This window comes from Stegostoma tigrinum, chromosome 1 (genome assembly GCF_030684315.1).
Source record: "Stegostoma tigrinum isolate sSteTig4 chromosome 1, sSteTig4.hap1, whole genome shotgun sequence".
In the NCBI taxonomy this organism is placed as follows: domain Eukaryota; kingdom Metazoa; phylum Chordata; class Chondrichthyes; order Orectolobiformes; family Stegostomatidae; genus Stegostoma; species Stegostoma tigrinum.
The window spans coordinates 54304514-54320407 of record NC_081354.1 but is presented as its reverse complement, the minus strand read 5'-3'; the positions used below and the strand labels follow the sequence as shown (position 1 = coordinate 54320407).

Here is a 15894-nt window from a genome sequence, read left to right as displayed (position 1 = left end):
CATGAAAACCTGCCCAATATTTTATATTGGCAAACCAGAGAATAAACATCAGGAGATCTAACATGGGAATTCAGGATTGCATTCAAGAATGGAAGTTGTACCTGGTCCTGGGTTTACGGCCATTGGTCTCTATTCCTGCACAAAGTTGAACAGATGTGGTAAAGAGTGACTATGCGATACAATGCTTCTGTTTAATAATCTCACACTAAATTGCTCAAAATCAAGCCTCAGAAAATCAAATATTATAGTCCAACAATGTCTTGGCAGTTTTAGACAAAAAATAAAATGTTCCCTCAGTCACCCAGGCTAATGTTTCTTCTGCAACTGAAAAATATGATAAAAATATAAAGAAGTTGTTTGTAACAGTGGTGTTTTCTGAAGTGGGTACCAGGAAGGTTTATGTTCTTATGGACGAGATGGGAGAGCAGTGAAAAGGTTTTTAGTCCAGCACATGTCTAAGCAGGCCAGTAACTTTCTGACAGCTATTGCCTTTGTCATTTACTGCCGTAAAGAAATTATAGTGTGGGCTTCACTTTAGCCGGGATGTGGTCTCGACATGCAACTTAAACATCCATTGGGCTGATGTAAAATGACAGAAATAAAAGGCAATAGAAGCAGCAGGGATCTCAAAAGATTGCATTCGGTGGATTCCATTAGTGAAGGAAGCGGTTTCAACATGTAAACAATCCTCACATCAGTGACATTATGGGCATCCATCAATGACGCTGAAACAAATTAGATCCAGATCTCACCTAGTACCCCTTGGCTCCTATTGTCCCAGGGTCTCCAATAAGGACTTATGGGTTGCTGAAGCATTTTTTAAAAAGAGAACCAGTTTTTCATTATTGAGATCAAGGATTTAACTTTACCTGCACATTCCATTCCTGCATAAAAATCAGATTCGTAAATCTCTGAACAGTTTCCAAATATATCGAGCTCAGCCCAACGTAGGATGCTTACTCTGTCCCCTAAAAATACAAGAACTCAAGTGAGTGACACAGCACACATGAATGAAACTCCAGCTATTTAACACTGTCATTTGTGCAGCAAAATTGATTAAATTAATCCCTGGAATCGAACCCATGAGTAATCCCCGTTAAAATGAGTTTAGTATAATTTTAAAGACTCATCTAATCGATTTTATTCATTTTCCATACAATTCAGATTCTTACAGATGCATTTAAAATTGTTAGGATTTCCCTAAAGACAACTTTCCCACAATCATCCAAATGGAAATCATCAAATCAACAATAGTTAGTTACAATCCAATATTGGAAGAAACCTAGCAAATATTTGTTTTATCTGTTTCATGTTGGAATCTTTTTGCGAGGTCACCAGTGAAGAATGAACTGGACCACTGCAACCCTGGCATTTTTGAGCCTGAGCTGAGATCCTGACTCTTTTCACCTCTTCAACTTCAAACTTTTATTTGATTCAACTTCCATAACTTTGCCCATCTCATTAACTCATAGGATACTAAGACCTTTATCTGCGCCCGTGTTATCTCTAGATTTAACTATTTCAATGCTACCCTTGCAAATTTCCATTCTGTACCATTCATATATTTGAGCTCATCCAAAAATTGAGCTTAGGAGCTGAGAGGTCACATTACAGCTGTACAAGACATTGGAAAGGCCACATTTGAAGTATTGCATACAATTCTGGTCGCCCTGCTATAAGAAGAATGTTATTTAGCTGAAAAATGTGCAAAAAGATTTACTCAAAATTTCCCCTCCCCCTTCCACATCCCAAAACCAGCCCAGCTTGTCCCCACCTCCCTAACCTGTTCCTCCTCTCACCTATCCCCTCCTCCCACCTCAAGCCGCACCCCCATCTCCTACCTACTAACCTCATCCCGCCCCCTTGACCTGTCCATCCTGCCTGGACTGACCATCTCCTCCCTACCTCCCCACCTACACTCACCTTTACTGGCTCCATCCCTGCCTCTTTGACCTGTCTGTGTCTTCTCCACCTAACTCCTCCTCTATTGATTTTCGATTCACCTCCCCCCTCTCCCTATTTATTTCAGAACCCTCTTCCCCTCCTCCATTTCTGATGAAGGGTCTAGGCCCGAAACATCAGCTTTCCTGCTCCTAAGATGCTGCTGGGCCTGCTGTGTTCATCCAGCTCTATGCCTTGCTATCTCGGATTCTTCAGCATCTGCAGTTCCTCCTCTACATACCAAGACTGGAATGTTTAATTTGTAAGGAGAGACTGGATAGACTGGGACTTTTATCCCTGGAGCCTAGGAGGTTGAGGGATGACATTATAGAGGTTTATAAAATTGTGAAGTGCACAGTTAAGGTGAATAGCCAAGATTTTTTATCTCCGGTCTGGCAGTGTCCAAAACTAGAGGACACAGTTTTTAAGAGCAGAGTGGAAAGATCTAAAAGGACCTGAGGGGCAACTTTTTCACACAGAGGGTGGCATGTATATGGAATGAGGTGCCAGAGGAAGTGGTAGAGGTTGCTACAATCACAACATTAAAAGATACTTGCACAGGCACATGGACAGGAAAAACATATGGGCCAAATACAGGCAAATGGGAACAGTTCGGTTTACGAAACTGGTTTGGTGTGGACAAGTTTCCACGTTAGCTGACTCTTATGATTCTATAACTTGGAATTTCTACAACATACTCACATCAAGTCCAGTTAACCCATCATGCCAGTGATTGCTAACCCACGTTGTTCTTGTTCTAACAATGCTTCAATTTTAAAATTCTTATGTTTATTTTCAAATCCTTCTTTGGCCCTGTCCCTACCTATCTCGTAAGTTTCTTATGTCCTATTACACTCCAAAGATCTCTGCATTCCTAAAATTCACTTCATCATTGGCAGGCATGACTTCATTGCCCAGATCCTAAATTCTGCAATTCTCTTCTTAAACCTGCCTCACTATTTTTCTCTCTTTTCAGAAGTTCCTTGAAACCTTACACCTTTACCAAATATTGAGTTACCTGGCCTGATATCTCTTTATGTGTCAAAATTGTTTGTTATTGTTCCCATGAAACACCTAGAAATACTTTACAAAGTTAAATCTGTAGTATCCGTGCAAAAGGTTGTGTTCTACACATGAGAGAGACAGAGGCTGCCATGATTTAGTTATTTCTAAAATTCCAATTTCTGAATACGTTTTTAAAATCTGCTTCGCTTGTACTTGGGAGGACATTATTGGTAATTTGTAAAAGGGAATATTTAAGTCCTCCTACTAATCTGTTTGCACTGGATTCTTAGGATGTTCACTTGAGGCTCACTGTTTCCTCAGTATTTATTGAGAAAATCATCCCAAAGAGGAAATGGGACTAGAGAAATGTGGGAAAGAGGGGTTCAGGTAAGTAGTCAGGTTTGGTGTCTGTATACTTGCATATACATGTGTGTGTACAGTAGATATGTGTGCTGATTAACATGTGTCTGTGTTCATATATGTAGGTGTTTCCATACTGCTATGTTTAGAGACTGCATGCTGGATGGCTCAAAATAAAGGCATAGAAATGATAATAGGACCCAGTGGAAAGAGGGACAAAGAATCCCACAATTAACAAAAATCATGAACCCACCTCTGAAATAATATTTTTCTCTTAAGCTTTGGGCTTTTAAATATAAAGGACAATAGTTTCTCAATGCTGGCAAAATGGCCTGAAAAGCTTCAATTTATTGCACTTGTTAGTGGATTGAGCAGCATCAAAACTTTCACCTGGAATGAGGAGTATTGGAGCTGCATGTAACAGCCCACAGCTCTCAGGGCACTCAGTCTCATTAATACACATTTTGAGACACAATACAGAATAATTCCTGCTAGGGTTTGAAAAGAAGGCAACATTTTCCCAAAGTACATAAGGGAAAACAGAAGAATTAGGAGAAAATAAATTTCTCAACTATAACTTCAAAAATGTAAGTGAGTTACTTTTTGTCAGAACTGGAACTTTAGATCCAAGTTTAAAGCCATTGCACTGTTATAATGTTAACTTTAAAAGCAAAATCTTAGGATAGAATACTCTTATCACACAACTCTGTAATGGTGAGTTTACCTAGTGCGGAACCCCAACCAGATATTACGCAAGACTTCTCGGGTCTGAATAGATACTCAGACCATGGGACACAGACCGGTAGGACGTCGTGACTCAGTGGAATGCATTCCTTTTCAGAAAAAATGTGCACCACTTTTATCAAGGCAATATCATTTTGGTACGTTTTAGGTTGGTAGTCATGATGGATAACGATTTTCTCAACTGGTAAAATTTCTTCATTATCTGCAACATCTCTTTTGTTGTACTTCGCAATCCTCACTACATAGTCAGACATGTGGTAAAGCCTGGAATAAGGACAAAAGAAATGAATAAAAATAATTTCTGCAAAGTATTTCAATTATTTTTCAGACGTTGTAGCAGAGATCATGAAAATGTAAGTGGTATTTGTGGCGTAGCTTACTTTTCATTGACAAATCACATGGAAATTATATGGGGAGAAGTCTGTTCATTTAGTGAGATTTATGTTGATGCCCTGAGGCAGACGGAGCCCCTAGTTTCTGCCAGTTCTGTCCTTTTGACATTCTTCAATGATATCAATGAAGCTGTGCGAGTCAGGCAGGTAGTGTCGTATGGCAATGTCTGCCCCTGGGGAATTGGCATAGACCTGCTTAGCACCTCCAGGATTAATGCAAAACAAACATATTTTACCCTATAGTTCTATAAAAAGCAGATTCAATTAGTGACAACCACATTGCACTTACAACAATGACTCTTTCATTTTCTTATGCAACTAACAAACCAATTAACTAGTATTAGAACATAGAACATAGAACAGTACAGCACAGAACAGGCCCTTCAGCCCACAATGTTGTGCCGACCATTGATCCTCATGGATGCACCCTCAAATTTCTGTGACCATATGCATGTCCAGCAGTCTCTTAAATGACCCCAATGACCTTGCTTCCACAACTGCTGCTGGCAACGCATTCCATGCTCTCACAACTCTCTGCGTAAAGAACCTGCCTCTGACATCCCCTCTATACTTTCCACCAACCAGCTTAAAACTATGACCCCTCGTGCTAGCCATTTCTGCCCTGGGAAATAGTCTCTGGCTATCGACTCTATCTATGCCTCTCATTATCTTGTATACCTCAATTAGGTCCCCTCTCCTCCTCCTTTTCTCCAATGAAAAGAGACCGAGCTCAGTCAACCTCTCTTCATAAGATAAGCCCTCCAGTCCAGGCAGCATCCTGGTAAACCTCCTCTGAACCCTCTCCAAAGCATCCACATCTTTCCTATAATAGGGCGCCCAGAACTGGACGCAGTATTCCAAGTAAATTGATGCTGGAAAACTATGGTTTACACAATTGTTTGGAGAAAATTGGACACACACAAACTAGAAGTAGAACAACTAGTAATTTTCTTTATGTGGGATGATAATGTATGGGGCTTGGAATAATTCCAAAACGGAGTGTGGAATTTAATATCGACAAATCGAGGTCTTACCTGCTAGCTGGAAAAACCAGGCACCTCTGTTGGTGAAGGCCCTCCAGAATTTGGCCAGCAGTGGGTCTTCCCAGGGATTTCACATCCTGACAGCTCTCTATTGCCATTCAACACTAGTGGGGAAAGTGGCAGGTATTGGTAATTCACCACCAGAGGTGTGGGACCACAGCAGGATCCAGAACACAACTGATTGCAGATGGAGATTGGAGGAAGGGTATCACTAACTAGATATTTGGGAGATTGAGAAGGAAGCACAAGGCAGTACCTGTCAATGGGCCCTATGCTAGGTTTCCAGTTCTGACATAAGCGCCCCAACACCACCCTCTACCCTGGAGCACCTAGTTTGCTGTTTAGGCTTGCTGAAATGCAGTTCCCCTGCTGGCCACTAGTTGGACACGAGCCGTGACAAGACGAGGCCCTTAATAACACACTTAGGACTTCAATTAGCATCTGAAGTTATCCATGAGTCTTCCCACCCTGGAATTAGCCAGGCAGGGGTGGACTAGAAATTGCCCTCCCAAACCTTGCAGCCTGATTAAATGATTCCACCCACCTCCCACAGTTCAAACCTGCCACTGACAAGGGTGTCAATAAATTTCACCCAGCATTTCTGTGGCTAAATTACTATTGCTGAATTCTTAATGCCTTATGTTTAGAAGTAAATCTTTTATGCCAAAAGACATGGAGTAATTACTGGTTCTCAGATATTAAGGAACTGACTTTTCATTTTGAAGTAATTGTTGATTTGTGCGGCGGGAGGTGTTGTGGGTAAACTTACCACAAGTTACATTTAATTTGGCTACTTATTCAGAAATCTCACAGGCAGCCAAGTACCAAAACAACGATTTGAACTTTCTTGCATGTAGCAACCAAAATAAGACCCCTGAAGTAAGTAAATTAAATCTCAAAATTCAACTTGGCTATTACCCGATTAATGATGGAATCTAGCTAGGATTCCACCAACAGTGTCTGTTTCTGTGTGTCCATAGCTTTGCAGAATCTGGTGCTTCCAGTCATTTCTTGTATCACATGGAGTGAATAGAGTTGACTGAAGACTGGAATTTATAATGCTGGGAGGATCAAGCACTCGATACTTCTGGCTGAAGATTGCTGTGAATGCTTCAGCTTTATCTTTTGCACTGATGTGCTGGGCTCTCCCTTCTTTGAGGATGGTGATATTTGCAGAGCGTCCTCCTCCAGTGACTTGTTCAATTGTCCACCCTCATGTGTTGTTCTTCACCGTTCTGCTGCTGAATTGTTCTGGTGTTGGATTCCTACACAGTTTTCTCTCTTTCAAGTTTATTATGTGACATTATTAATGATTCAATAGATTCTTTTATCTCCAAATTGATACGTTCCTGGAGACCTCAAGTCTGCAGCTTGCCTTCTTATCAGAAGCAGCTCACCTATTCCTTGTTACACTCAGGTTAGCTGTCTGTTAAAAACACAGATTTTCATTTAAGTCAGAAACGTTGTTCTGCATGCAGATTTAATAGCCATTTGTCATGAGGCAGAAGGTTATCAAGCAGTTTCTCTATCTCAGGAAACAGATTAATTGTGTTGTTTCTTCCCAGAGATGGTTAATTCACATGTTGCTTTTAATTCCTTTACATAACAACTCCTCCTTGTCCTTTTCATCTTGAGAAACAGTTTATTTTAGAAAGAGGAATTGCTGATTTTTTCAATCCATTAAAGTTATAAAGTTTATATTATCATAGCGAGAGTAGAAAATCTGAGATTGTGGAAATTAGAGCAGAGGACAGTGTGGTGTACTGTGTCAGAGATAATGGGAACTGCAGATGCTGGAGATTCCAAGATAACAAAATGTGAGGCTGGATGAACACAGCAGGCCAAGCAGCATCTCAGGAGCACAAAAGCTGACGTTTCGGGTCTAGGCCCGAAACGTCAGCTTTTGTGCTCCTGAGATGCTGCTTGGCCTGCTGTGTTCATCCAGCCTCACATTTTGTTATCTTGGTGTACTGTGTACCAGGTTTGCACTAAAGAAGTATATTACCCTAATAATTGGAACTCATATTCATTTCCCAAGCAGAAAATACAGTATTGATCCGTTCTTGTGGAGATGGGATCCCATCTTCACGTTGGGAATATCCCCGATCATACTGTGCTAAATGGGTCAGATTTTGAACAGATCTTGCAACTCAATACTGGGCATCCATGAGGCGCTGTAGGCCGTCAGCAGCAGAATTGTACTCCAGCACAAACTGTAACCACATGGCCTAGTATATCCCTCATTCAACCATCACCATCAAGTCAGGGGATCAATCTTGGATCCATGGTAAGTGCAGGAGGGAATGCCAGGTGCAGCACCAAGCATTCCTGAAGATGAGGTATCAACCAGATGAAGCCACCAAGCAGGACTACTTGTGGACCAAACAGCATAAGCAGCAAGTGATAGGCAGAGCTCAGTGATCCCACAACCAACGGATCAGGTCTGGGCTCTGCAGTCCTGCCACATCCAGTCATGAATGAGGGTGGACAATTGAACAAGTCACTGGAGGAGGATGCTCTGCAAATATCACCATCCTCAAAGAAGGGAGAGCCCAGCACATCAGTGCAAAAGATAAAGCTGAAGCATTCACAGCAATCTTCAGCCAGAAGTATCGAGTGCTTGATCCTCCCAGCATTATAAATACCAGTCTTCAGTCAACTCTATTCACTCCATGTGATACAAGAAATGACTGGAAGCACCAGATTCTGCAAAGGCTATGGACACTGACAATATTCTGGCAATAGTTCTGAAGACTTGTGATCCAGAACTTGCTGTTCCCCTATCTAAGCTGTTCCTGTACAGTTTCCAACAATGTAGAAAGATGCCCAGATATGCCTTGTAAACAAAAAGCAGGACAAATCCAACCCGGCCAATTACTGCCACATCAGAAAACTCTCAATCATCAGTAAGGTGATGGAAGGTGTCATCAACAGTGCTATCAAGCAGCATCTGCTCAGCAATAACTTATTCAGTTTGGGTTCTGCCAAATGTCCTGACCTCATTACAGTCTGAGTTCAAACGTGAATAAAAGAGCTGAATTCCAGAGGTGAGATGAAGGTGACGGCTCTTGACATCAAGGCCACATTCAACCAACTATGACATTGGGGACCCAGGGAAAACTGAAATCAATGGACATCAGTGGGAAAACACACCACTGGTTAGGATCATACCTGGCACAAGGAAAGATGATTACGGTTGTCGTTGTTACAGTTCAGTCATCTCAGCTCCAGGACATTTCTGCAAGAGTTTCTCAGGGTCATGTCCTAGGCCCAACCATCTTCAGCTGCTTCATCAACAATTGTCCCTCTGACATAAAGTCAGAAGTGGGGACGTTCACTGATGATTGCACAATGTCCAATTGTGATTCCCCTAATACTGAAACTGTTCGTGTTCAAATGCAATAATTCTGCTCAATATCCAGGCTTGGACTGACAGGGAGCAAGTAATATTCGAACCACACAAATACCAGACAATGACCATCTTCAATAAGAGACAATCAAACCACTCCCCCGTGTCATTCAATGGTGTTACTATCACTGAATTCCCCACTATCAATATCCTTAGCATTACTGTTGACCAGGAACTCAACTGAACTCACCACATGAACACAATGTCTACAAGAGGAGGTCAGAGGTTTGGAATATTGTGACAAATAACTCATCTCTCAACTTCCTAATGCCTGATACCATCTGAAAGGCACAAGTCAGGAGTGTGATGGAATACTTACCTGATGGGTGCATCTTCAACAACACTCAAGAAGTCTGACACCATCCAGGACAAAGCAGCATTCTTGATTGGAACCACATCTACAAATATCCACTCCATCCATTACCAACATTTAATAGCAGCTGTGTGTACTGTCTACAAGACATACCGCAGAAATTCACCAAAGATCCTTAGACAGCACCTTCCAAACCCATGACCATATTCATCTCTTGGACAAGGGCAGTAGACACATGGGAACACAATCACATGCAAGATCCCCTCCACCCACTCATGATCCTAACTTGGAAATATATTTCCAGTCCTTCACTGTCACTGCTTCAAAATCCTGGAATTCCATTACTAGGGGCATTGTGGGTCAACCTACAGCACATAGGCTACAGCAGTTAAAAAAGGCAGTTCATCATCACCTTCTCAAGGGCAACTAGTAACAAGCAATAAATACTGGCCAGCTAGTGATGCTGATGTCCCATGCATGAAAAAAAATGCCACCTTTTGCAATTTTGTGGAACTATGTCCATGCCCAAAAATGTTTGAAATATATTTGATTCCATTCGGGCAGATGTTACACGTGTCCTTTGTCGATATGTAAAATATTTTGGGTCTGTTGCATATGCACCTGTTTTAGGAACATTTCTTGGACCATCCTTAAACAGTTTGAGAATAAAGGCAAGTAAATAAACTGGAATGATGTGAGGATCAAAGATCTTGGACATTAAAGTGGGCTGAAGTCCCCCAGAATGGCAGGAGGTTAGAGTATTAGCTCATTGTATCCAAGTGTTCTGCAGAACGGGCAGAACCCTCCCAATGCACTCTCACCACACACACAGAGGGACTTTTTTAAAAATGAAGTCAAGAACAATGAGGGAAAATTTCCAGAGGTTTTTAAAACTGTGAAGAATTTTAACACTGTAAATGATGACATCTGGTTGAGGAGTCAGAGAATAGTTGATATAATTTCAGAACTATAACCAAGAGAATGAGGCCAAACATTTTGGGCAATATTTTGTTTCTATACAAAGCATTAGAACAATCACAGGGCAATCAAGGACAGGAGCCGTTGAACAGTTTAAGGGAAAATTGGATAAAAAATCGAAGCAAAGTGAGACATAAGATTATAGGACGAATGTGGACAGTGAAATAAGTTTCAGATTACTCTAATAAGAACACAAAATAAGTGGTGGTTCCCTTTGAATTAGTAATAGCATAGAGAATCTGAGATAACGGGAGCTGCAGATGCTGTAGAATCCGAGATAACAAGGTGTGGGGCTGGATGAACACAGCAGGCCAAGCAGCATCTTAGGAGCACAAAAGCTGACGTTTCGGGCCTAGACCCTTCATCAGAAAATCTGCTGTGTAGATTCAGGGGTCATTAAAGAAATACGGACAACTAAGTATAGCTGTTAATAAGGCTGAAACACAGCTAAGTTTTGTAATTAGGGGTAACCAGTGCAAAAGCGAAGATGCAATGTTGAGTTTGGATTGCTAATTACAGGGAGATTTCACCCAATGAAAAGAAATGCATCTACAGAACATTGAAAAAGTGCTGAGAAAGAGCATAAATCTTAGATCACATTGAAGACCTTCAATTGTATCTTGTGTATTTTGTGAAGAGATAGTGATTGCCAGCAAATACCTTAAACAATGCGCAGCTGTCAAAATCCAGCAACCACCAATGAAGACTCCACCACAGTTCAACTTTGTGCCATCATAAACTGCTATTTGCCAAGGAAATTGACCCTTTAGAAAGAAAAGAAAGCATAATTACCTCACAATAATAACAGTACATTTAGAGAAAGTACAGTATAAAACATACCCGTTATTCAAACTCACCTGTTTCAAAGGAAAGATAATATCTACAAAATAAATAATTTTCAAACAAAATTAGACATTTCAGGTATGAATATCCATGCAAATTTCCCAATCTTTCTTTCAGTTATTACGTTGTTAATTACTTTTGGAGCTCTGTAAATCATACACTTGAATGATAGTGGAATAGGTGGAAAAACCTGGTAGAAATTCTTTTCAGTTGGCTCAGAAAGTGATCACATCATTTTTACTAATGATGTGGAGATGCCGGTGTTAGCACAGGAGTGGACAATGTAAGAAGTCACATGACACCAGGTTTATTTGAAATCACAAGCTTTCTGAGCACTGCTCCTTCATCAGGTGAAGTGGGGAGAAGAAGAATGATGTTCTCTTTGTTGCAAAGCATGTTGTTTCTGACTGGACCCTGTTGGCTGCTGTATTTTTACAACTTGCTGCTAGGAACATTGCATTTCGCCCTCCAATGTCCCACTAGTCTGGTTGCTGTGACGAGGAAGACTGGTGTCTGACATACACTGCTATGCTTCGAGATGGCCGTATCAGGCAGGTAGCTGGCCACCAGGTAGCAAAATTCCACTAGTCCCTGCATTCATGTCCTTTCTGGCCTCCAAGAGCAATCAGATCCTGATGTGCCTGAACTACAGAAAGATAAATGAGTCTGGAGGCCCTTGTCCTGAGCTACAGCTGTGTTTCCGTCGAGGTGGAGGTCATGATTGGTCATTATCTAAGGTGATCATCTCCGGTGTGTAATGAAAGGCACTTCCCTGATGTTTTAGCAGGGAACTTGAGAATTACGGCTTTCGGAAGAGGTTTGGCATCTGAGCTCAGAAGCTGTACGTAAATGTGACCTTTGTCAAACTATCTCTTTTAGGTGAGCATAGATAAAAGTCCTGGGTCTCCCTTCTCAAAGATTATAAACAGCCTTCTTATTCTCCACTATGAGTGGTTACAATTGTGCAGTAGTTATTGTCACTGAGCTAGTAATACAGAGATCATGTGCTCAAATTCTGCTTTTGGGGTAGTTAATTGTCAGAAAATCATTTGTTGATGAAAATCTGTCAGGTAGGATACCTGCTAATCCAGGCTCTATCTGAAAAACCTTAGCAGGTCTGGCAGCATCTTTGAAGAAAAATCACCGGACCTGATACATAAGTTATCATTTTTCTTCACAGATGCTGCCTGACCTGTTGAGCTTTGCAAGCAACTTCTGTTTTTGTTCCTGATTTATAGCATCTGCAGTTCCTTTGGCCTGTATCTGTCTTTAGTCTTACACCAATATAAATGCTGTTGCCTCTTTGTGGCTCCTTGAGGTATCCATATTAATTCAATGCAGGCCAACAATGACTAGGCTAAATTCCTTGCCAGCAATGCCCACTCGCTTCCCAAGAATGAATTTTGAAAAAGCTCGGAAAGGGATTATCCTGAACTATTCAGATTCCTTTATCTCCCTCATGCTCAATGAAACACCTCCTGCCTAACACAATCCAGTCCATCCTTATACAGGAAAGTATCCAAAATAGTCTTCAAAATGACGAAGTTTGAATCTGGGATGGTGTTTAAGGGCGCTTGTGTGGAACAGGTCACTGAGAACTCTTGGGTGAGCCTGAGTCCAATTTATTGCATTCATCTCTTTCTTTTTCCTTTTGACCTTCATTACCATAATTCATAAGCAACAGAGATAACAAGGTGTAGAGCTGGGTGAACACAGCAGGCCAAGCAGCATCAGATGAGCAGGAAGGCTGACGTTTTGGGCCTAGACCCTTCTTCAGAAATCCTCCTATCTCTTCATAAGCGGGCAGTTGGGTTTTGTGCTTCCAGCCATTGCCCCTTGCACTGATGGATTTGCAGGGAAGGGAAGTACGTAATAGAACCTACGAGACAGCAAGCAATCCTAGAAGTAGTCCTGGGTAATGAGACAGGAATAATTAATGATCTCCCAGTTAGGGATCTTCTCAGAAACAGCAATCAGAGTATGGTCGAATTTAAAATACAGGTGGTGCGTGAGAAGGTTAAATCCAGTACCTTAAACAAAGGAGACTATGACGGGATGAGGGAGGAGTTAGCTAAGGTAGAATGGGAGCAAAAACTTTATGGTGTGTCAATTGAGGAACAGTGGAGGACTTTCAAAACAATTTTTCACTGTGCTCAGCAGAAGTATATTCCAGTGAAAAGGAAGAACTGTAGGAAAACAGAGAGCCAGCCATGGGTGTCTAAGGAAATAAAGGAAAGTATCAGATTGAAAAGAAACACAAACAAAAAAGCAAAGAGTAGTGGGAAGCTAGTAGACTGAGAAATCTTTAAAGGCCAACAGGAAGCCACAAAAAAGTTGTAAAGAAAAGTAAGATAGATTATAAGAGTAAACCAGCTCAGAATATAAAAACAGGCAGCAAAAGTTTCTACAAATATGTAAATCGTAAAAGAGCAGCGAAGGTAAACATTGGTCCTTTAGAGGATAAAAAGGCCAGTTTAATAACTGGGAACGAGGAAATAGCCAAGACATTAAACAGTTATTTCGTGTCGGTCTTCACAGTGGAAGACACAAAAAACATGCTGAAAACTAGTGGCAAGAAGATTATAGCAGGTAAGGACCTAGAAACTATCATTACCACTAAGGAGGCAGTGCTGGGCAAGCTAATGGGGCTAAAGGTAGATGAAATGCATCCCAAGGTACTAAAAGGGGTGATGGGAGAAATAGCAAATGCACTCGTAATTATTTACCAGAATTCTCTGGTGCCTGGGGTGGTTCCTGCAGATTAGAAGATAGCCAATGTGACGCCACTGTTTAAGAAAGGAAGTAGACAAAAAGTACGTAACTATAAGCCAGTTAGCTTAACTTCGGTAGTGGGGAAAATCCTTGAATTAAAGACATCTGGATATAAATTGTCCCATTGGGAACACCCAGCATGGGTTCATGAAGGGTAAGTCATGTTTAATTAATTTGTTGGAATTCTTTGAGGACGTTACTTGCATGGTGGACAATGGGAACCTGTGGACGTGGTGTATCTGGATTTCCAGAAGGCATTTGACAAGGTGCCACACCAAAGGCTGCTACGTAAGATAAAGTTGCACGGTATTACAGGTCACATATTGGCATGGATAGAGGATTGGTTGACCACTGCCTCGAAGTTATCATTTCCAACAGCAAGACCTGAGCGCTTCCCCATGAATTCAATGGATTTCCTCATAGAAAATAAGAAACTTCTCACTAACTTCTGGATATTATGCATTGTCCTGCAACAAAATTGAGTAAACTGGGTTCAACCCACCAGGTGAACAGCAGTTTAAAAGTATGGGAGACCGAAACAAGAAATATCTATTCCCAGCTTTTTAAAACAAAAGCATTCTATCTGGATACATCATAGCCTGGTATGGCAACTACTCTGCCCAGGACCATAAGAAACTACAGAAAGTTGTAAGCACAGCCCAGACCAACATGCAAGCTACCCCTCTATCTAGTGAGATAACAAGGTGTAGAGCTGGATGAACACAGCAGGCCAAGCAGCACCATAGGAGCTGGAAAGCTGACATTTCGGGCCTAGACTTTCAGCATCAGCATAGTGATTCTACACTGCTCATTGCTATGGAAAGCCATTCAACATCATTAAAAACCCTCCCACCCTGGTCATAATCTCTTCCAACCTCTTCCAGCATGCAGAAGATACGTAAGCTTAATCATATTTACCAATAGGCTCAAGCACAACTATGGAGGGCAGCCCACCTTTGCACACAACTCTGCCATCCACCACATTGGATCAAGGTCCTCTGTAGGCAATTAAGAAGTTTGTTGTAAATATGTAAAATGCTCACTGCTTGAAAGTAGCACTGATCCTTAGTGTCCCAAATCGCCTCAGTTCTCAGGAGAACATATTTATCTAAGAATGCTTCACCTTAACAACTCTTCTAACTGCTAATGCACTAACTGTCTTGTCTCCACTAATGAGTGAGTCCAGAACCAGAGGACACAGTTTGAAAATAAGGGGTAGGCCATTTAGAACAGAGTTGAGGAAAAACTTCTTCACCTAGAGAGTGGTGGATATGTGGAATGCTCTACCCCAGAAGGCAGTGGAGGCCAAGTTCTCTGGATACTTTCAAGAAAGAGGTAGATAGAGCTCTTAAAGATAGTGGAATCAAGGGTTATGGGGATAAAGCAGGAACAGGATACTGATTGTGGATGATCAGCCATGATCATAATGAATGGTGGTGCTGGCTCGAAGGGCCAAATGACCTACTCCTGCATCTGTTGTCTATTGTCTTTTGTCATCCTCCATTGCTCTCCTTCAATTTTGAAACTTTAACACCAGATGCAGAAAAAAAGTCATCTAACAGCACAGTTGTACTAAATTAGTTAAATGTGACAATAAAGGATATTCTAATTCGAATTTTAAAATGAAAGAATTAATAGTTCTTGTATAAGTGTTCATTATCTTAGTACTCCTGCTAACTATCTACTCAATGGCTATATTATGAGAGGAAGGCTCTTGTGGGACACTGGTAGGTGCCCTGAACTTAAGGTCCACTAGCCCCAAAGATGTGATAGGATATCCAAGCAGTCTGATCAAAACAGCACTATGATAGGTGAAGATATTTCAGATGGCTGTGGAGGTAAGCTCAAGCAGCTTAAGTGTTGTGGAGCTCGCTGCAGACTGCAGCACCTTCCTGCTGGCTGTGACAGCTTGACCTAGCTGCCCAAAACTGGACATAACTAATGAAGGAAGTAGTGGTCGATCTGAATGGGGTCTTTGGTGTAGTGCCCTCCTGATTGAGTGGTTCTCCCCTTGAATCAAGGTCACCTTATAGCTCTGCACAAGAGTAGAGTGCTGGGATAAAATGACATTCTACAACATCTCTGTCAGCATTG

General features: G+C 41.4%; 1 protein-coding gene across 3 annotated transcripts in view; it reads right to left on the bottom strand.

Moving 5' to 3' along the window:
* The window catches only part of cfi (complement factor I), a 62332-nt gene that overhangs the window by 8497 nt on the left and 37941 nt on the right, over nucleotides 1-15894 (bottom strand). For all 3 annotated transcript variants that reach the window (XM_048527930.2, XM_048528020.2, XM_048528107.2), the window contains 3 exons: nucleotides 10846-10949; nucleotides 4031-4314; nucleotides 870-968 (listed from right to left, as the gene is read on the bottom strand). In XM_048527930.2, coding sequence (XP_048383887.2) covers nucleotides 870-968; nucleotides 4031-4314; nucleotides 10846-10949 — 487 coding nt within the window. The remainder of the gene's footprint in view (nucleotides 1-869; nucleotides 969-4030; nucleotides 4315-10845; nucleotides 10950-15894) is intronic.